This window comes from Jaculus jaculus, chromosome 13, assembly GCF_020740685.1.
Source record: "Jaculus jaculus isolate mJacJac1 chromosome 13, mJacJac1.mat.Y.cur, whole genome shotgun sequence".
Taxonomy (NCBI): domain Eukaryota; kingdom Metazoa; phylum Chordata; class Mammalia; order Rodentia; family Dipodidae; genus Jaculus; species Jaculus jaculus.
Genome location: NC_059114.1, coordinates 89,218,755 through 89,239,815, shown reverse-complemented (window position 1 = coordinate 89,239,815; position 21,061 = coordinate 89,218,755). Strand labels below are relative to the sequence as shown.

The 21,061-nt window shown below is 41.7% G+C and overlaps 1 protein-coding gene across 1 annotated transcript in view; it reads right to left on the bottom strand.

Annotated features, from left to right (window-relative positions):
- Window positions 1-1,577: 1,577 nt before the first annotated feature.
- Dnah5 (dynein axonemal heavy chain 5) overlaps window positions 1,578-21,061 on the bottom strand; it is a 247,680-nt gene continuing 228,196 nt past the window's right edge. Inside the window, exons 76-79 of the mRNA XM_045132474.1 lie at window positions 19,840-20,052; window positions 12,611-12,763; window positions 11,999-12,230; window positions 1,578-2,343 (exon numbers count right to left, since the gene is read on the bottom strand). Of these exons, the coding sequence (XP_044988409.1) occupies window positions 2,192-2,343; window positions 11,999-12,230; window positions 12,611-12,763; window positions 19,840-20,052 (750 nt within the window). The 3' untranslated portion in view covers window positions 1,578-2,191. The remainder of the gene's footprint in view (window positions 2,344-11,998; window positions 12,231-12,610; window positions 12,764-19,839; window positions 20,053-21,061) is intronic.

Genomic DNA, 21,061 nt, shown 5'->3' with positions numbered 1-21,061 from the left:
GGCAAGATGGAAGCCAGATTCAGGAGACTCTCCAGGAGCTTGTGGGCCGCATGGCTTGGCATCTGCAGCGATGAACACTAGAACTGCCTCCAACAAAGCAGAAGGAAAGATGAATGCCCAACAAGATGTCCTCCAACCTCCACTCCGTAGCACACACATGCCCATGCTCGCTCGCTCTCTCTCTCTCTCTCTCTCTCTCTCTCTCTCTCTCTCTCTCTCACACACACACACACACACACACACACACACACACACACACACACACAAACACACACACACCAGACACACACCCATACACAATGTATGGCAGTTGCTTCTCCTCCTAAAAAGAAACAAAGCGCAATGCCAGTTCAACATCTATAGCAATCATTTATTAATCTGTGTGTGACATTTTTATTTTTATTATTCTTCAAGACAATCAGTTAGCTACAATTCTCAAAAATAGGCTAAGATTATTCTACATCGAAGAACTTATTTAAGAGGAACCAGTATTATCCAAATTCAGTAGGCATCACACAAACGACTCAGGCAAAATTAGCATAAAACAATGATGCTGGGCTGGAGAGATGGCTTAGAGGTTAAGCGCTTGCCTGTGAAGCCTAAGCACCTTGGTTCAAGGCTCGATTCCCCAGGACTCACGTTAGCCAGATGCACAAGGGGGCGCACGTGTCTGGAGTTCATTTGCAGTGGCTGGAGGCCCTGGCGCGCCCATTCTCTCTCTCTCTCTCTCTCTTTATCTCTCTCTGTTGCTCTCAAATAAATAAATCAAATAAACAACAAAAATACTTTTAAAAAAACAGTGATGCTGGTCACAGACTGCCCTATCGAGAGAGACAAGTGTGTGTTTTTGACACTCCTCCCTACCCACTGCACACATTGAGAAAACCCATTATCAGAAAGAATAAAGGAGTTGATCAGATCTAGGGCTAACCACAGTATCTAATTTGATACTAAGCAAGTTTTCTACTCAATACGTTTATGGGAAGAGTTACTAATTTACAACCAAGGTTTAAAATAAAAATAAACGCAAATGCCTTAGAGAACATTTTTCCTAGGTAATAAAATCCCTTTTGAAGTCTCCACATACCATCTAAGAGTTTTACCCTTCCTTTATTTTTCTTCTAATCATAACATTTTGCTGTTATCTTTATTATGCTATAACATCTGTTTCTATCCGTCCATGTTATTATCTAATTTTTGTCCACATTCAAATTCATTTTATAGCTGTAATCACAGGGAAATCAATATTTTGCAAATTATTCTCTTCATTTAATAGTATATATTTCCCATTTTCATATAATGAAATCTTCAATACCATATTTCATAATTGCCTAATACCTCCTGATTTCCTCTAGTATAGCTCCACTATTGAACCTTGAGGGCATGCCCATTTGTTCTGTTATTAAATACCCCTTTCTATGCAATTTGTTTTCAGCCTTTTCAATTTTTCATTGGTATTGAGAAAAATAAGAATCAAAGCATGAGAATACGTTTATCTCTGTGTTTAAATTGTTTTGGCAGAAAAGTTGGCTGCATTTACATTATCATAGAAACTTGTGTGCACCCACCACACAGACTCTATTCACTTTAACTTTATTATTAGGCATACATTGGCTTCTTGTCACTAATTACAGATGCAATTGAACATAATCATGTAGGGTTATTCTCTAGGTTTACCTGACTTGTCTATTTGCAATTTTAACCAATTCTTCCAGTCTTTCCTTTTTAAAAAGATCTTTCTACTTTGCTGCTTGAAGCCCTGAAAATAATTATCCCAACCTGACGTACATGCAAAAAGAAGGGGAGCAAACTCACCGCAAACTTTTCATATCACCCTGCATAACCTGCCTGTCACCTGACACATGTCAATAGGAGAATAACTCCTTAAGCTAGTTAGTCTGCAGAGGGAAATGAGAAGAAAATACATTATTGGAGACTTGAGAGCAATAATTCATTAGGAAGTTGTAAATTAAGTTTTGAAATCATTAAAGAACTTTTCCCACAAATGCAGAGGTTTATCCCTAATGATATGACACATACAATGTATCTAATCATCCAATGAAACAGAAAGTCTAGTAACTCATTAACTGAGGACCACTTTGATTTCTACACTGGCCAACACTCACAGAGAAAAACAGGCTATAGCATATACTCTGCATGTTGCAAAGCTGTGGCTGGAGGCACTTGCTTACTACTTGACATCACAGAGAAGGGCGACCCCGCGAAGCACCCAGTGTCCCGGGGCCTGGGCTGTCCTGAGGTCCACAGCAGCAATATAGTTTAAGTCCGTTCGAACTGGTTTCTTGTAGATGGGGCAGGAGTAAAACCCAGGATCTCTTTCGGCTACAAAAAAATAAATAAATAAAAATTAAAAAGTCATAAGAGAGATAAATTTGGTGAACTTCTAATGTTAGCATCTCGGTGTTCAGGGCCAACCTAGTGTATTCCGAAGGTCATTGAAGGTCAATGAGAGATGGGTTTGACAGGATGAGGGAACTGTGTCCTATGGTCTTTTGTATCTACATGTCATGCATATACTAATGCCCTAGGTCTGGCAAGACACCTACAGAGCCTTAGATTGCCCTTGCCCCATGACCTTGATAGTAACTTCTGTTCGTAGCTTTCTCCTGCTCTTTCCCACATAGCAACTCAGCCTCCCTCTTCCTTCCCTTGAACTCCTTACCAAATGCGGTGCTTATATGTCCTTTCCCTTACCCTCATGCCTCATCTTTGGCTCACGGAATCTGTCACTATTCTTTCAAAAATTTAATTTTTTACACATACACATGGCACTTTGAGCGTATGCGCCTCGCTTATCTCCCATCTGTGTCACTGCGCCCCTCCCATCGCCATCATTAGCTGTCAAGGAGGGGCGCGTCTCCCTGTCAGGTGTAGCTCTCATGTGCAGGTGATCAGAGCTGCCGCAAGTTCATGTGCGCATCATCGTGTCAGACATCCGGAGCTTGTCAACATCTCCTTCATTAGCACAGTATTTAGAAATCTCATTTCCCATGATCTGTGCCGTCCACATCATGTTCTAAATCACAAGACAGAGTTTCCCCAACCAAATCAGGAGTTCTGAATTCTTTTTGTAAGCAGAAAACTAAAATTAGGGCTGGAGAGATGGCTTAGGGGTTAATACTTTTGCCTGCAAAGCCAAAGGACCCAGGTTTGATTCCCCACAGCCTACATGAACCAGATGCACAGGGTGTCGCCTGAGTCTAGAGTTCATTTACAGCGGATGAAAGCCCTGGCATGCCCCCCCCAATAAATAAAAGGAAAGAAAAGAAAGGAAAGGAAAGGAAAAAGAAAAGAAAAGAAAAGGAAAGGAAAGGAAAGGAAAGGAAAGGAAAGGAAAGGAAAGGAAAGGAAAGGAAAGGAAAGGAAAGGAAAGAAAAGAAAAGAAAAGAAAAGAAAAGAAAAGAAAAGAAAAGAAAAGAAAAGAAAAGAAAAGAAAAGAAAAGAAAAGAAAAGAAAAACTAGCCATAACTAGCTGAGTAAAGGCACACTCAGTGCCCTGTAGGGAATTCTCCCTTTTCGGAGTACAGAACTAGATGCAGTTTGCAGAGTTACCCATTCAGCATGGACCCAGCCACTCTTCAAAGGCCCCTGAGACTTCTGCCCCTAACCACAGGCTCTCTTTCTCTCCTGGCATGGAGACTCCATTCTCACAGACAGATCAGATCTGCCAGGCATTGAACATAGACAAGACATGCAGGCCTTCGTTAAGAAGAATAAAAAATTTTAAGCATTAATGAGGCTTTAGAGAGAGCCTCTGACGGCCGAGTTTCATTAGCTTTGTGTGAAACCCAGTCTGCTCAAAGCCATGTGCCTGCAAATGCGACCTCCAGCTCAGGGTGTGAGGGGCTCTTCTACATTCTCTTTGAGCCTGTCAATATATTGAGGACATAAGCTGTACACTACTGTGGAAAACCAGTGAAATATAATATATGAATAACATGTGATGGAGATGAAATTGCATTTAACTAAAAGAACAACTTTGCTTTGGTGAATTAATGTAACAACAGCTCAGCACAGAAACCTGAAACAGCAGGGGAAAGTATAATGATATTAGATCAGTTACTGGGGCTGTAGAGATGGCTCAGGGGTTACGGTGCTTGTCGGCAAGGCCCAACAATCTGGGTTTGATTTTCCAGTGCCTATGCAGAGCTAGATGCACAACGTGGTGTATGTATCTAGTGCCCATTCTCTCTCACTCTCTCTCCTTTCTCTATATCTCTCTGATTGAAATATAAATATTAAATAAATAAATATTTTTTAATTAGTTACTGAATTTATTCCCCCAAACTAACTTACTCAATGATTTAACTTTTTCCTAACAATTGACAAAATCAAGACCTTGTTGGGAGCTAAAGTCTTATTATCTGACCTAATAGACATTTTGATCCACTCCTTCATGTGATTTATACATCCACTATAAATTTAATTACTCTTGTTTGAAGAAAGTGAACACTGGGCACAATTATACTACACGTAAGATTCAATTACAAACAATGCTCTAAGGTCGCTATCCTTCACCAGACGGGCTGCTACTTCCAGTGCACACTTGCAATCGAGAGACAGTGGGTGTGCCCAGCATCTTAGAGGACGAAACCAGGTATGCTGCGAACACACCAGAACCCTGAGAATAACTCACCCTGACAGAGAGTTAGGCCAAAAGCAGTCAATAGTATGGAGGCTGAGAAGTCCCAAGACAATAGAACCCTGTTTCTCAAGTTTGGATGTTGCCTTCACAATCGCTACAAGGACATCACTAGCGGTGCTAATTAGGCATAAAAGAAAAGTGATCAAGGGAATGAGACTGAATCATGGAAAGCTAACTACGCCAGCCATGCATTTAAAATCCCTTAATCCTAGGATGTGTAAGCATGAAAGAAATACGCCACTAATTGTTCTTGCTGCAAATTTGATTTAAACCACACTGTGAACCTTGAAGTGCCTCTCACCCCTAAGCCTGATGGTGATGACAATAGTTATGCCTTGTGAAGTATCTGACTACTTGGGTTTTAATTCCAAAATAAACTGGGAGTGTAAAATGATAGCATTCCTTTTAATAAGCAGATAAAAATAATCCTCAGAAATGTTTACCCAGTTTTATTTACTTTTAATTGCTTCAGGACTGAAGGTGCCTGCGCCAAGTCACAGCAAGCTGCAAACTTCTACAGCAGGACAAGAAGCCACCGACAATATAATTTCCTGTGGGAAACGCTGACAGGCGCTGAACAAGCACAAAAGCAGATGATCTGCAGCCACTTCGCGCCCCCAATCCCGCTCAGACAAGGAACACAGCTAGGCATGCAGAGCAGGGAAACAAACTGCTATGCATGTTTAAAGCCTTAGGGTTCCGGTGAGGGAGACAGGGCGGGGGGGAGGGGGCATGAAATTTGGTTACCTCTATACTTTAGAATCCTAAAGGTTTTAGTCAAACACCTTGGAAGAATTCCCTTTTCTAGCTATCTAACTTCCCTCTCTGGCTCACATATTCAATATTTTACATATATTCTTCCCAATAGTCCATGTGAACAGAGTCCCTAGATCGCCTTGAAGTCTTTCCTTCATTTGACTTCCTTATCACTACTAACACTTAAGTTAATAGGCACTTTTTGTTAAGTCGCTTTACATATTAGAAAACTGAAATGTGAGGGTGGTGACTTGTCCAAGGTTGTCAGCTGAAGCCGCAAAGAATGGATCCTCATAGAAGGACATTCCACTTCCTCTGCTCCTTAACCCTCCAGCACTTGAGAACACTATGCATGGCCGCCTCATTAGGAATGTAGCAATCAAAGTTTTTTAGTATTGAAATAAATATCCATGGCTGGAGAGATGGCTTAGCGGTTAAGGCACTTGCCTGTGAAACCTAAGCACCCAGGTTTGATTCCCTAGGACCCACATAAGCCAGATGCAAGGGTGGCACATGCTTCTGGAGTTCATTTGCAATGGCTGGAGGCCCCAGTGCACCCATTCTTTGTCTCCCTCTCTCTCTCTCTCTCTCTCTCTCTCTTTCTGTCTCTCTCAAATAAATTAAAAAAATAGAATAAATAAATATCCAGATGTTTTCTCTTTGAAAACAAATAAACCAGTCCTGAATCTACATTTATTTCAATAATGAGCTTATTTTTAAGGAGAAGCTACCCTGTTATATTAATGTTAAAAAATCAGATTTAAGGATTACATTGTTAAAATGCTACTTGGAATATAGATTGTAATTAACAATGCTACTTTATTTTATCTCAATAATAACCAAATTCAATTGTCAAAATTAAATGTAAGCATGAAAAGATCAATAGAATGCTAGTGTTCCAACAACTTGTGATGGTTTGCATGTAAAATGTCTCCCATAGACTAATGTGCTTGAACACCTGATCTGTCTTATTTAGGAAGGCTTAAAACCTTCAGGAAGTGAAGGCCTGCTGGAAGAAGTATGTCGCTGAGGTCAGCCCCGACGTACCCAAACAAGCCTGCTGTCCTCTCTCTGCTTCCAGCCTGTGTAGAGACACCATGCAGGCTCTTCCACTCTGGCCTACCTTGTCTTCCCAACCATAATGGACTTTACCCTCTGCAAAAGTAAACCAAGTGAAACCCATTTTCTCTCAGAAGTTGCTTCTGGTCTAGTATTTGTTCACAGTCATAGGAAAGTAACTTATAGCAAACCTCTTCAACAACGAAGCCATTTTACAAAATAAGTTTCCACCAAAAATGGACAGATTTGGAGCAGATCATACTCAGCAAACTCACACAATCACAGAAAGACAAACGCCGATGGTCTCACTCATCTCCACTTCCTAACCTGGCCGAGCTCGAGTTGCTGACATACCTGATAGGAAATTCGAGGCCCAGACAATAGGGAAGGAAGGGTTAAGGGGAAGGGGAGAGTGGGGAAAACCATACACAAAACTAAATACAAAATGAACCGGTAGCATAGAAACCTTGATCCATGGAGATAGACTAAAAAATATAACCCTCAAAAGAAGTATGGGGCAAGCACCTGCAAAGTAGGACCCTGGAGCAGGTGGCATGAAGCCTAAGCGTAATTTTTTTTTTTTTTTTTTTTTTTTTTGCCTCTGCCTGTAACTCCCAGTACCAGAAACTGGTTGCTGTCTACAATGAGCTGTTCATTGGGAAGACCTACAAGGTCCCCCAAACAAGAAGAGAGCCAGTCCCCGGACAGCCCATCTAGTGCTGGAAAGTACTACATGAGCTACTGGGGAAGTGGCCAAGAAAGTCTTGAGCTACCAGAGGTCTAAGCCACTCAGAAGCAAACACCTTGACAAGATGCACAGGCCAGTGCAATAGTGGCACCAGCCTCAGTGGGTAACCAGTAGCTTTCTGATTGGCTAAGAGATCCACTCAGGGTAAAGGAACCCATATCTGGAATTGAGAACCAGGTCAGAAGCCTATGGAGACAAAAGTTTATGTTCTCCAGTGTCAAATTCTCACTTTGGCTTAAAGAGGGGTTACATACATCAAATTCTCCCTAAATTAATAATGCTTGTACCCTTTAAAATATACTGACTTCACTCTCCATTTGAGAATTTGTTCTTTCTCAGAAGGTAGCAAAACCTGGGGACACAAAATACCCCCTTGCACTTCAGCCAAGCCACAGCTGAAACCACAGAGGAATTGGGGAGATGAGCAAGAGCGCTCCTTCCATGCTGAGCCTGATAATCTTCACCAGGGTGAAGGAAACAGACCCCGAGGACACTCACCACCTACCAAAGCAGAGATCCAGAGGCTCCTAAGAGCTCATCACTGAAGTAGACTTTAAAGTCACCCACCATGGCTCAGGGCATTGGAAGAGAGGGCAGAGAGTTTCTAAGAGCCACAGGTTGAGACATCATATCCAGAGGCATCCCCTCCCCACAAAAGTAACTGACTGCTGTTCCCATAACACATAACCCACAACCCCATGGGGAATACCTGCAACCCCACTGGGTAGGGTCCCAGCAGAATGGAGTCAGGAAACAAGGGTACCAGCACATGATGTATACATATAAAATATGTTGTTAAGAATAATAATATTTTTTAAAAGAACAAAGAATTATAATGTATCTTGGTTTTTCCTTTTCTAATATTTTGAAATTGCTCCCTTTTTCCTTTGCTTAATTTATTTCCTCCCTTTCCTACTACTAATAAGTCTTACCACTGACTAACACCCAGCATGATAGGCACAGCTGCACTGTGAAAATATGTTATTGAATAACAAGGAATTGCCTTGCTATGAATTTATTGCTATATTATTACCACGCTGAGATATTCAATGTCAAATTTCCATAGGCTTTTATAGTTTACTCACAAGAAAAGAAAAGTAGCACCTAACTCAATAGGAGGAAGATTTTTCTTTCATTTAATGAGAAAAAAATTTTCACAACATGTTGACAAAATACAATGATATAATAAAACAAAATTTCAAAAGTACTATATTGGACTAAAAAAAAATACTTGCCTAACATTTCAATAAAAGAAATACTGTCCAAACCACCTTAGCAGCCAGCAATCATAAAGTCATAAGATGGGTACCCAGTTGCATTAGATTCAGATGAACAGTGCTGGGTGCTGGGAACCTCCAACTTCATTATCTGAGGCTCAGATAATGAACCCTTCATGGTTGCCTCTTCTTAATCCTTTTAGCACTGGTTCTCTCAAAGTCCAGAGCCTTTGAATATAACCTCTCTGAGCCAAAGCCTCTCTAGGAAATTATTGTACAGAACACATGAGACATGACATAGAATCCATCTACAAAATGTTCTCAGTAAATCAGAGTTCTCTTTTCAGCCCCTTCTCCACCTTCTGCTAGAACCAATTCCATATGGAAGTATTTTGGGCACCTAACAACTGCTGGGATGGAACTGTCCTAGGTTTCCCAGATCCAGACTCTTAAAAGAAGCCACTGTAATGGAAAGTTTCCAGAGCTGGAGTCAGAGAAGCTGACATCCCAGCTCTAAGTCTTACAAGCTTTTTAAGTGGATATATGTCCCTTACCTCTCTTGGGAATTAGCATCTTCTTGCTAAAAGTAAAATAGGGTAATGTTGTGGTTTGAATGAAAAATGACCCCCCCACCAAACTCTCATGTGTTTGAATTGCTAATTTTCAGCTGGTGGTGCTCTTTGGGAAGGCTATGGAAGCTGCAGATAGTGGAGTCTTGCTAGAAGAAGTGGGTTCTGGGGGCGGCCCTGAGATCACAGACCAGCCCTGAGATCACAGACCAGCCCTGAGATCACAGACCAATGTGCTGTCTCTCTACTTCCTCCCTGCTGATGTAACTGTGTGGAGCTGACTTTTGGCGTCAGCCATGCCTTTCTCACCATAATGAACACTTTCCTCTTGAGACTGTAGACTGGAAATGAACCCTTTCCTTCCCATTACTGCTTCTGGTTGGATATTTTGTCCCATGAATGAGAAAGTAAATGATACAGATAAGAATAATGGCCATTCCAAATAATTATCAGAAAACAATGGACTATCTCTATAAAGATCGAGGGGAATGCTTGGTACATACCACAAATTAAAAAGAAAGGTGAGACTTTTAATTTTTTAAATAGTTTCAGTACTAAAACCTAAATCTTCTATGTCTTCCCTCCCTCCCTCTCCCCCTTCCCTCTCTCTCTCTCTCCTCTCTAATTCTTATATATTAGGGTTTTTTTTTCCTTATTTTCTTAATGGGCACTGACCAGTAACCCCCACTACCAGCATGAGGCTATCATCCACAATGAGCTTTTGATCAGAGAAACCTAAAAGGTTTCCTAAAAGAATGACAGACTTCTGTCAGAGTACTGGATAACCCACCAAAGGTCAGTGGTAAGACCCTATTGCTGAAGACACCATGTACAGCTGACATGTAAAATGGAATGGCATGACTGGAAGCCAGGAGAGAGTCAGTCCCCAGACAGTCAGCGTGTCTAGTGCCAGTACATGGGCGACTGGGAGAAATGACCAATATCTGTCCAAGCAAATTATGGTCTAACCTATTTAGCAACAAATAACTTGTTATGATGCCCACACAAGTGCAATAGTGGCACACAGCCATGGTGGGGAACCAACTGCTCTTGATTTGGCTAACTGATCCCCTCAGTGGTACGGGACCCATAGCTGGAGCTGGGAAACAAGTCAGAACCATATCCAAACATAAGACCACTCTCCAATATCAAGCTACCATCAATCATGGGGTACAAGAGGGCCTACACCTATTAAACTGTCTATTAAAAAAGTAAGTGTTATCTCAATTTTCTGGGTGCTAACTTACTCTCTGATGGAGAATCTGCTTCTCTTTTTCAGATAGATGCAGATCCTAAGGAGACAGCTGTCCCATCACACCTCAAAAGGGGCCCGACTGAAACTAAGGAAAATTGGTGAAACAAGCAAGGGTGCTGTTTTCCTGATGAACCAAATACCAGCACAAAGGGGAAGGAGACCAACACAGAGAAAAATCAACTCCTACCAAACCAGAGAGCCAGAGCCTCAGAGGCCCCAACACCTCAGCACTGAAGCAGACCAAAAATGAACCCAGCATGGCTCAGGGAAATTTTGCAGAAGAGGGGGCGGAAAGAATGTCAGAGTCACATGTTGGGTCATGATATGCAGAGACATTTATCGTACCAATAACTGTGGGCTAGCTCCACAATGCACGACCCATTTACATCAACAAGGAGGGTCCAATGGGAGGGGCTAGATCATGGATGAGCCTAAACAATGGTACCAAACTGCCTGTATTTGCTAAAAAGAAAACTAGTAAAAAAATAAAAAAATAATAAATTTTAAAAATTATATCTAATATTTTGAGTATTTTAAATATTTTTAATATTGTTGTTGATACATGAGAGTCTATGAAACAACTACATGAGTGAATCAGGAGCTCCTACAAATCACAGTTTTCAAAACCAGTGGAGATTCTGTATCTCTCTGAAAGACATTCTGCTCCTCCTCCACTGATCTTCAGTCAGAGTGAAGCGTGTTTGCACGGAAGTGTCTTAAGACACTCCAAACTCCCCAGGCGGCTAGATCTTACCAGAGTTCAAGGGTGGGTAGACTGTGGAAGGGGGGCTTTCCTAGACACAGGAATGTGGCGATGATGTGCCAGGTCCCTTGGCACTGCCCCTCCTGCTCAACTTTACAAGTGTCTGACTAGATTAGAGGGCAAGAGTGCTACCAGCCTTTGCAGGTATTATTTATTACTTTCCTTACTCAGTGAAAAGTAATTTGGGTTTGTTTCATTAAATCACTGCATCCTGGGGACACATTATCATGGCTATCTTGATGGCTTGTAATTCTAACATGAGCAGAATTCCTTAGTGCACTAAACAGCAGCAATTACAGAAGAGAAGTTAGCCGAGAAGAAGTTAGAAAAGATGTAACGAAAACCACCATAAAACAACAAGCCAATCGTTGTTTGGGTATTTCTACATTTGTGAGACAGAGCTGTGGTAACTTTTGCCGAAGTAGAACAAGTTGTTACTTTAGAGAAAAATATTGCACCCGAAGATTGAAATGCAAATCCAGCATTTTACCTTTAGCTAGAGAATCAAGCCAAACGCCAACCCCTAAAGTCACTCTGGATTTCATAACATGGTTCAAACCCCAAAACCAGAGTCTCCACCTCCTTCCTGGAAGAGCCCTGTGCACCCCAGACATTCATCTTCTCCTCACATCTACCCTTCAATGCCAAGCCAGCTCTAATACCCAGACCCTCACTCTGCTCTCAAACCTTTTCCCTCCACACGTTAAATATGCCAAATATTTCCTTATTATCTCCTTAGTGATTATATCTGTGAATGCTTTACAAGCATCCATATATATTGTCTGTTTTATTAACTAGGCAAAACTGATACACTCAATAGCATTCAGGAAAGTGTCTAGTTGTCATCATACTCACAGGCATGAATGTAGGGGTAGTTAGTAAAATAATGAAATCCCCATTGTATTACTGTGTTTATAATGTCAGCTAACCCACTCATGCCAACCCTCCCTGAGTGTACAACTCACCGTTGTTCTCTGCATAGATCCTTATGACCGGCATTGGCTCAAAGAGCACTTTTGGTTTAGATTCAGTGAGTTTCATGTTCCTCTTGTCCCAGCCAGCTCCTTCAAGGTATAAGCCATAGACATAGACGCCCTCCGCAGGAGGGGCAGAAATATCATCCTTCATCCATTTGGTGACTTCATTGCAGAGCACCATACTGTCCAGTGCCCATCCTTTGTTGGCCCGAGTTATTTCCTACTCCAGGCAGGAACAATACATAAAAAAGAGAACAATGTAGAAGTTTGTCTTACTAGAGAACGCCTCACAGTGATGAGCACTGAGTTCCAAATTACCCTAGCTCCAAGCTAATAGAGGACTATTTAAAGATGCTCACATAAAAAAGCCATGTTGAAAAAAGAACCATGAAATTAAATCAAGCACAAAAATAACAAGTACATGAAATTCAAGTAAGCAGACTGGGAATAAATAGCTATATTTATAATCACAGCTATGTAACTGTTAGTATCAAACAGAGATAGTCATTCTCTGTCTTATTACATCTGCATGGCTATCATAAAAAGGGAAATGTTGTAGAGGAAAATTAAAACACACTGAGTGCCAGTCACAGCTATTACCTGTCGCATTGCAGTTAAAAATCCTTGGGGGTTGAAAAAGCCCGTCATCCAGAAGCAGTGGGGCCGGCCATTGAAAACCCAGGACGCAAACTGACAATTCCTTTCTAGAAGTTCAGTAAACCAGAAACCCAAGGTACTTGAAACCCAGGATGCCTGAAATGCACAGTAAAGCAATTTGTTAATATCGGTTTGATTCTGCTATGTAAACTGACTACGAACCCTGAAAAAAAATTAAGGTGAGGTAACAATTTCACTTTTGCAATGAAAACAACCTTTAAGCTATGAAATTCCCTTGCCATGTAAAATGTTCATATAGTTCTTTCTCCTTAATATTAGTTAAAGACATGAATATGTGGTAATCATCATGTAAATAAAGATATCTAATTTCAACAAAATCATCTTCCACATACCAATATATTCATCACAAATGCTTGATATAAAGGAATCAAAACAACTTATAGAATTAAATCTAATAGGCTCCCATCATCTTTAGATTGCAATTTCCACAGATAATCTATAAAATGTGATTTATATTCAACATATTACAACATATTCTGTGAAAAATAAATCACAGAAACCTTTCTCTACTTATTTTTTAGGAGGAAAGCAGCAGTCACTTTCTGGAGTGCTTGTTCCTTTAGAATGCCTTTTATTTCCTCTCATTAAGGAGCAGACAGAGAAACCTATCTCCCTTTACTGTCTATCCACAAATTGCATTCACTAGCTCTAATTTTCTCCCCAAGTCCACCTGTGTGACTTTAATTACAACAGTGGTTGTGAGTGTCAGGAATGTTCGCAGCAGCAGCACTGGTGGTATTTCCAAATCATAGATTAGAATATTTCACTGTAATCGCAATATTTTTGTATGGATAAATGAAGTAATCAACCTAGGCAGGCATATCACTAGAATTTCAAATATTTTTACAAATGGTTTACCCACATTTCAAAAGCTACTATGATTTCTTAGGCTGATAATGAGTTTCTTAGAATAAAAACCTGGATAAAATGATCATAATGTAAGAATTACGAATCTCTATCATTTTTATGAGTGTTAGCTAGAAGATGATATAAAATTACATTTGACCTGAGGGAGGGGACCCCAGAGTCTCCTGAGTGCTAGCAGAGCCAGGTGAGCTAGTTTCGATGGCCAGTGACCCAGAAGGTTCTTTCTATTATCAATGAGAATGAAAAATTCAGAAATAAAATGTCTTTGTAGTGAATTTGTAGGAGATGAGAAAGAGATAAGGGAGGGGCTCTGATCAAAGCTGATTCTGAGTTCTCAAGCTACGTGACTAGAGAGGTGGGTGGTCGTGTTACCAAATAAGAAGGAAAAGACAAGATTTCCAAGATGCCAAAGGCTGCTGGAAGGACCCAGGGCCTTGAAATCTATTCATGTCCTGTGAGAGATATCCATAGCTTGGCACAAAAGCTTTTCCTAAGACACTCTCAGAACTAACTCCACCATATCACCTTTTTGTTAGCTAAAGTAGGCCAAGCCTGAAGAACTCTTCCTCCCTCAAGTTCATCTTTATGTGCTGCCTTTCTGAAAATCCCCAGTCTGATCCACTCCCCAAGCCTCCTGCCCTCCCAAGTCTGTCCACTCTACCAAAACTCCTCTCTCTCCTCCACCTGGCTCCTGAGTATTCCCTCAATGCCTTCTCCACACTGAAGTCAGCCTCCCCCAGGACACGCTGCATCCTCTGTAGCCTTCACAAAAAGCAAGCTGTTCCTTTCCTCACACTCCACAGCCCTCAGAACTAGTGATGGAATATGTATTGATTACCTTCCTCATTGCTGCGACCAAATACCTGACCAGAAGCAATTTAAGGAAGGGCTTATCTCGGCTTACACTTAGTGTTTCCATCCAACACGGTAGGGACGCCATGGCCGCAAAACCAGCCAGTAAAATTGCATTCATGATCAGGAAGCAGAGAAATGCGAAGCCTGTTTCCTTCTCCTTTTTATTCTGACTGGGACCCCAGACTACGGAATCGTCCTCCCACATCACTAACCTAATCTAGAAAACCCCTCACAGACATTCCTAGAGATTTGCTTCCATGGTGATTCTAACTTCTGTCACGTTGTTAACCAGATATTAACCATCACATGGTAGATGCTCTGGTCTTTTTCTTTTTTCCTGTTTTCAAGGTAGGGTCTCACTCTAACTCAGGCTGACCTGGAATTCACTGTGTAGTCTCAGGGTGGCCTTGAACTCACGGTGATCCTCCTACTTCTGCCTCCCAAGTAGCGCTGGGAGTAAAGCTGTGTGCCACCACAGTCAGCTTTTTCCTCTGGCCTTTTTCAACTCAGGTCATCATTTGCATCATTTTCTTCCTTAGAAGTTTCTTGCCATCTGGGCCTGCCATCTTTACCCCTTCCTGTGTCTGACACCTAATGACCACTCCTTCTTATCCTGGTGTGGTAGTTTGAATGTATGACACCCATAGACTCAGGTGGGTTTTTTGGGGGCTTTTTTTTTTGGTTCATTTTTATTTGTTTATTTGAGAGTGACAGAGAGAGAAAGAGGCAGATAGAGAGAGAGAATGGGCACGCCAGGGCCTCCAGCCACTGCAAACGAACTCCAGATGTGTGCGCCCCCTTGTGCATCTGGCTAACGTGGGTCCTGGAGAGTCGAGCCTCGAACCGGGACCCATAGGCTTCACAGGCAAGCGCTTAACCGCTAAGCCATCTTTCCAGCCCTCAGGTGTTTTATAAAAGCTTGTTATCTTGGGACTCCAGTTCCCTGGTTGGAGGAGGTGTCACTAGGGGAAGGATCCTGAGGTCCAGCCCTAAGGTGTGTTTGGGGATGGATCTGATTTCTAGTCCAAATATATGAGGAGTGCTCTGAGCTCTGGAGGGTTCCCTGCTGCTACTAGGTTTTGTTTGTTGTTTGTGGTGTTTTCTGGCTGCTGATGTTTTCTCTCTGCTTGGATGTATGGAAGCAGTTTCATGTGCCACGGATGGAACGTCCCCTGGATCTGTAAGCTTGAAACAAACCACTTCCTCCCCTAAACTGAACCTAGTTTGAATGTTCATGCCAGCAACGTGGAGGTGCCAACAGAAATTTGGAACCAGAAGTGGAGTGTGAATGCACAACTGTAGTAGACAGTTTCAGGTTTACTGACATGAACTTCCAGACCAGGCACAGTTATGGAGGAAGTGATATTTATTAAAGCCTACAGATCCAGGGGAAGTTCCATAAATGGCAGAAGAAGCTGGCCTGCCTTCACAGGACCAAGCAGAGAGAGAGAAGCACAAGCCTAAAAGCCTAAAAGCCACACAGCACAGCACACTTCAGGAACTCTACTAGGCACACTTTGCATATCTTTAGATTGAAACCTGAAACCCACCACCACACCTTAAGATCCACCCAGTGATACTGCCTCCAGCCAGGTGGCTACAGATGCAAACTACAAACAAACAACTGAATATATTTGGGGGCCATCTATTCTATTCAAACCACCACAACGACAAATCTGACCATGTGGATTTTGGACTTCTGGAACTTTGGTTCTGGAGGAGTGGCCATGGACTAGGCACTTGCAGCTGGAAACGGTAGTAGGAACTAATAAACTAAACGGTGGTGGAACTAATAATGAGTCCTCATTAGGAGACATGACCTTCACAGAGGTGACCATCTTAAACTTAAACTACTAGTGTAGGTTCTAATCCAGTGCTACCCATGTCCTTTAAAATAAAGAAATTCTGTGCACAAAGACACACATGCACTGAAGGAAGATGTTCAGACTATACATGGGGAAGAATACCAGATCACCATGGAGATCAATATTGTCCCAACATAGCCACAAAAAGTAACTTCTTGGGGTCTCATAAAGCTCAAAAAAGACAGATAAAGATTTTATCTAGGCCTTTTGAAGGATGAACTGCCTATTTGGACAAAAAGCCCCCAGAACTCTGGAGAAAGAAATTTCTGTTCTGCAAGTTACCTAGTCTATGACCCTTTGCTTTGAAAGTCCCAAGAAACAAACATGTCTTCCTCCACCGCAGTTGTCTTGTACGTAGTCGACAAATCCTTCCATCACGTACCTATCCCGGCCTGCTCCCAGGCAGATGAAGCAGCTGGAGGAAATGAACTACCATGCAGTCCACCTTCACTTTCCATTCATAGTGGGGGGTGCAAAGTGTCATGTCCTCTTACAGCTCTATACCTGCCTTCATCTCAAATTTTTCTTCTTTTTCTACCTTCTGATATGGTAGAGTATATGCATTGTGAAGTGGGATAGAAACTGCAATCTGAGAAGCTGAGACACTGAGAGAGTGGGTGATCTGGTCATTACCTGTTGGAGTTGTTCTATGGAGACAGAGGTCACCAAAGGTGATGGCAAGGGGCAGATAGAAAGAAGGACTGATAGAAAGAACGACTGGCAGCAATCCTGAATTTCTCAGGAAATGTGGGGACAGAAGTGATGCATACCTGCTACACTGTTCCCATGCATTTTCTCAAATGAACCTTAATAACAAACCTTAGCAGTTTAACGTACATATCCTCACAAAATAGGCATGGATACGTGCTGTACATGAGCCCATGCACATGCACACACATGTGCACACACACACACAAACCCTCCTCAGGAAAGCACAGACATAAAAGTATGGCTTAGGCTCCATCCCTTCAAATGTCACTTCCTAAAATATACTCACTTCCTACTTATAAAGACATTTGGGAGCCCATTTTCATATTCCAAGTGGAAAATTATTCCTCACGACTACATCTCTCTTTACCACAATTTCCAGCAAGCAGTCTATAAGCATGCTGTTGAATTATTCCTTTTTTGTTTGTTTTGTTTTTAGACATATTACCACAGTATTTACAGAATTATTTTTCTTGTTGGTGTGACTTATCATATTTCAGGCAATGTAGACATATTTCCTTCTATAAAACTAACATCAAAAACTTTGGATTCTATACAGCAGTAAGAAAAAACGACATAAAGAAATTTGAGGAAAAATGGTTGAACCTGGAACAGATCATTCTCAGCGAACTTACCCAATCACAGAAAAAAAATCGACACATAGTCTCACTCATCTGCAACATCTAACCTGAATCTGCCCAAGATGCCTTACATACCCACCAAGCACCTCATGGACTAGACAATAAGGTGGATGGGAGGACAGGGAGGGAATCAAAGGGTGGAAAACAGTAATCCGGACCCAAACGGCAATGGTACCATAAAATTCTACTTCCTTAAAGACAGACCAAATGGCTGAACCTTCACTAGACCCTTACAGGAAACACCTGAACCACAAGACACTGGAGAGGGTAGGATCAAGACTGACCTAAATCTCCTACATCTTCCCTCCCTCCCTTTCCCCCTCTCCCCTCTATCTCTCTCCTCTCTAACTCTTGTATATTAGTTATCTTTTTCCTCAATTTCTTAGTGGACACTGACCTGTAACTCCCACTTCCAGCTTGGGCCTACCATCCACAATGAGCTTTTGATCAGAGAAACCTACAAGGTTTCCCAAAACAATGACAGACTTCTGTCAGAGTACTTGATGACCCACCAAAGGCCAGTGGTAAGACCCTATTGCTGAAGACTCCATACACAGCTGATGCGTAAAATGGAATGGCATGGCTGGAAGCCAGGAGAGAGTCAATCCCCAGACAGTCAGCATGTCTAGTGCCAGAAGGCGCTATATAGGCGACTGGGGGAAATGACCAAGATCTGTCCAAGCAACACATTGTTTAACCTAATTAGCAACAAATAACCGGATGTGATGCCCACACAAGTGCAATAGTGGTACACAGCCATGGTGAGGAATCAATTGCTCTTGATTTGGCTAACTGATCCACTCAGTGGTACTAGACCCATAGCTAGAGCTGGGAAACAAGTCAGAAACATACCCAAACACAAGCCCACTCTACAATATTAAGCTACCATCAATCACAGGGTATAAGAGGGCCTACACCTATCAAACTGTCTATCAAAAAAGTAAGTGTTATCTCAATTTTCCGGGTGCTAACTTACTCTCCGTTGGAAAATCTGCTTCTCTTTTCCAGATAGATGCAGATCCTAAGAAGTTAGCTGCCCCAACATACCTCAAAGGGGGCCCAACTGAAACTAAGGACAACTGGCGAAATAAGCAAGGGTGATGTTTTCCTGTGAACCGGATACCAGCACAAAGGGGAAGGAGACCAACGCAGAGAAAAATCAACTCCTACCAAATCAGAGAGCCAAAGCCTCAGAGGCCCCCAACACCTCAGCACTGAAGCAGACCAAAAATGAACCCAACATGGCTCAGGGAAATCTTGCGGAAGAGGGGGCGGAAAGAATGTCAGAGTCACATGTTGGGTCATGATTTGCAGAGACATTTATCATACTAATAACTGGGGGCTAACTCCACAATGCACGACCCATTTTCATTAACAAGGAGGGTCTAATGGGAGGGGGTAGATCACAGATGAGCCTAAATAATGATACCAAACTGCCTATATTCACTGAAAAGAAAACTAATAAATTAAATTTAAAAAAAAAAAAAAGAGCCCCACGGCAGACAGGAAGGCCTTTGAGCACAAAACTGAAGAGGAGGACTTGTCTTCTACTAATGATTCTCAGTGAGAATTCAAGTCAAAACTTCCTTTCGGTCAGTATGGGTTGGAGAAGCAAGGCTTACATTTAAGCTCTGAGATTTAGAACTATTTCAATCATAATGAAGCCTTTATGCATTGAAAGCAAGTCTCCTGGAGTCAGTGTATTGTTGGGGGTGGGCTTATGAGTATTATAGTCAGCTTCATCTTGCCAGTGTTTGGCACACTCTCCTATTGCTGTTGTCCATCTGATGTTGGCCAGGAGGTGATGTATACTCTCTGCTCATGTCTTCATTTTCCCTGCCATCATGGAGCTTACCCTTGGACCTGTGAGCCAAAATAAAACTTTTTTTCCCCACACAAAAAAAAAAAACTTTGGATTCCAAGGTCTCAGATTTAAATTTTTGATTCTTATATTCCTTAGAAATGTGATCTGGGAAACATTCAATCTCAAGTTCATCATATGTAAAGACAAGAAAATGAAATGCTTAAGCGGAATCATGTGTGTGAGTGGGCCACAGATACTTAGGTATGCCAGATCCTTTCCATCCATATCTATCCTCTGAATGGATTCAATGAGAAACCTGGCTTAAGTCAAGTATGCCAGTGCCTTACACTGCAATGGCAATCACTCCCAACGAGCCACACAGCAGAAAGAGAACAGTGGGATGATGCATACTTTTTTCCACTGAGCTGGGATTCTGGCATCAAACATGCAGTCCAACGCATCACGGAGATTTTCGCTCATGACGATGGTGCCGTCGATAGCGAGCTTGAGCTCAGTCAAGGTACTGCGGACCAGACTGAGCACCCGCTGCATCCTGTCTACCTCCTGCCGGAGGAAGATGTTCATTGGCTGGAAAGCCCCCATCTTTTGTAGCCTCTCTTTTACCTGCCACAGAGACATTCAAAAGCACACATTGAGAATTACATAGCAGCTATCATTTTATGAAGCTGGTGTCCCTGGGCTTCTGAATAGGCCCTAATTTTTATAATCCCATGAAGAATGCACTTTTAATTGTAGTTTTAGCAGAAGTAAAAAGAAGACTTAAAACCAGAAATACCTGTTATACGATCAAGCTGAAATTTGAGACCATGTGGAAATGAACACAGAGCCATAATTCAAAGACAAATATAAAATACATGGCCTCATGATATCAAATGTGCCTGCAGGAAATACTCACTTACTTAGTGACCTTATTAAATCACATGTGTGGATACAGACAGGCAGACGTGCAAACACTCTTCTCGCTGTCCCACCAAGCTAGATGTCCATTTTTAAAGCGTTATGCTTTCTCCATACATGTAGCCATCCTTCCATTCATCTACCTATTCATTTCCATTGTACACATATTTATTTATTTATTTATATCCTCCAAGTGTCAGATACTGTGTGAGGCTGAATTGCCTTGTTCTAATGTGGCACTGAAAAATTCAGCAAAAGAAGTCTTTTAAATCCAGTCACCACGTTTGTTATGTAAGTATTCTACTTTGGGATATTTTAATTGCTTCATAAATATTTTAACTGCCAGTAGATGTCAGTGACCTCTCTCCTGAGCCTGTAATGAAGAGGAATCATGAAAGCTGGTAACAGTATTGATTTTCACTAAGTAAGTGATCAGAGATGCTCCCCAGGGAAATAATTCCCTTGACAATAGATCCTTGAGTTCGGGATATAGTGCTAACAGCTGAAACAGCCTGATTAGTAGAAAGCAAAAGGATGCTGAAGATAAGAATGCTGCCAGAGCCTTCTGAAAGCCAGATGGAAAACACAGTTCACATATAACTATTGTAGCCATGAGCTGTATCTTGTGGTTGTCTCTTAAAATGCACCTACTTTTAGTCTTATCAAAGATTTTTGTAATCCTATTAACCCTTGGTAGGGGGTCCTCTGCTTTCAT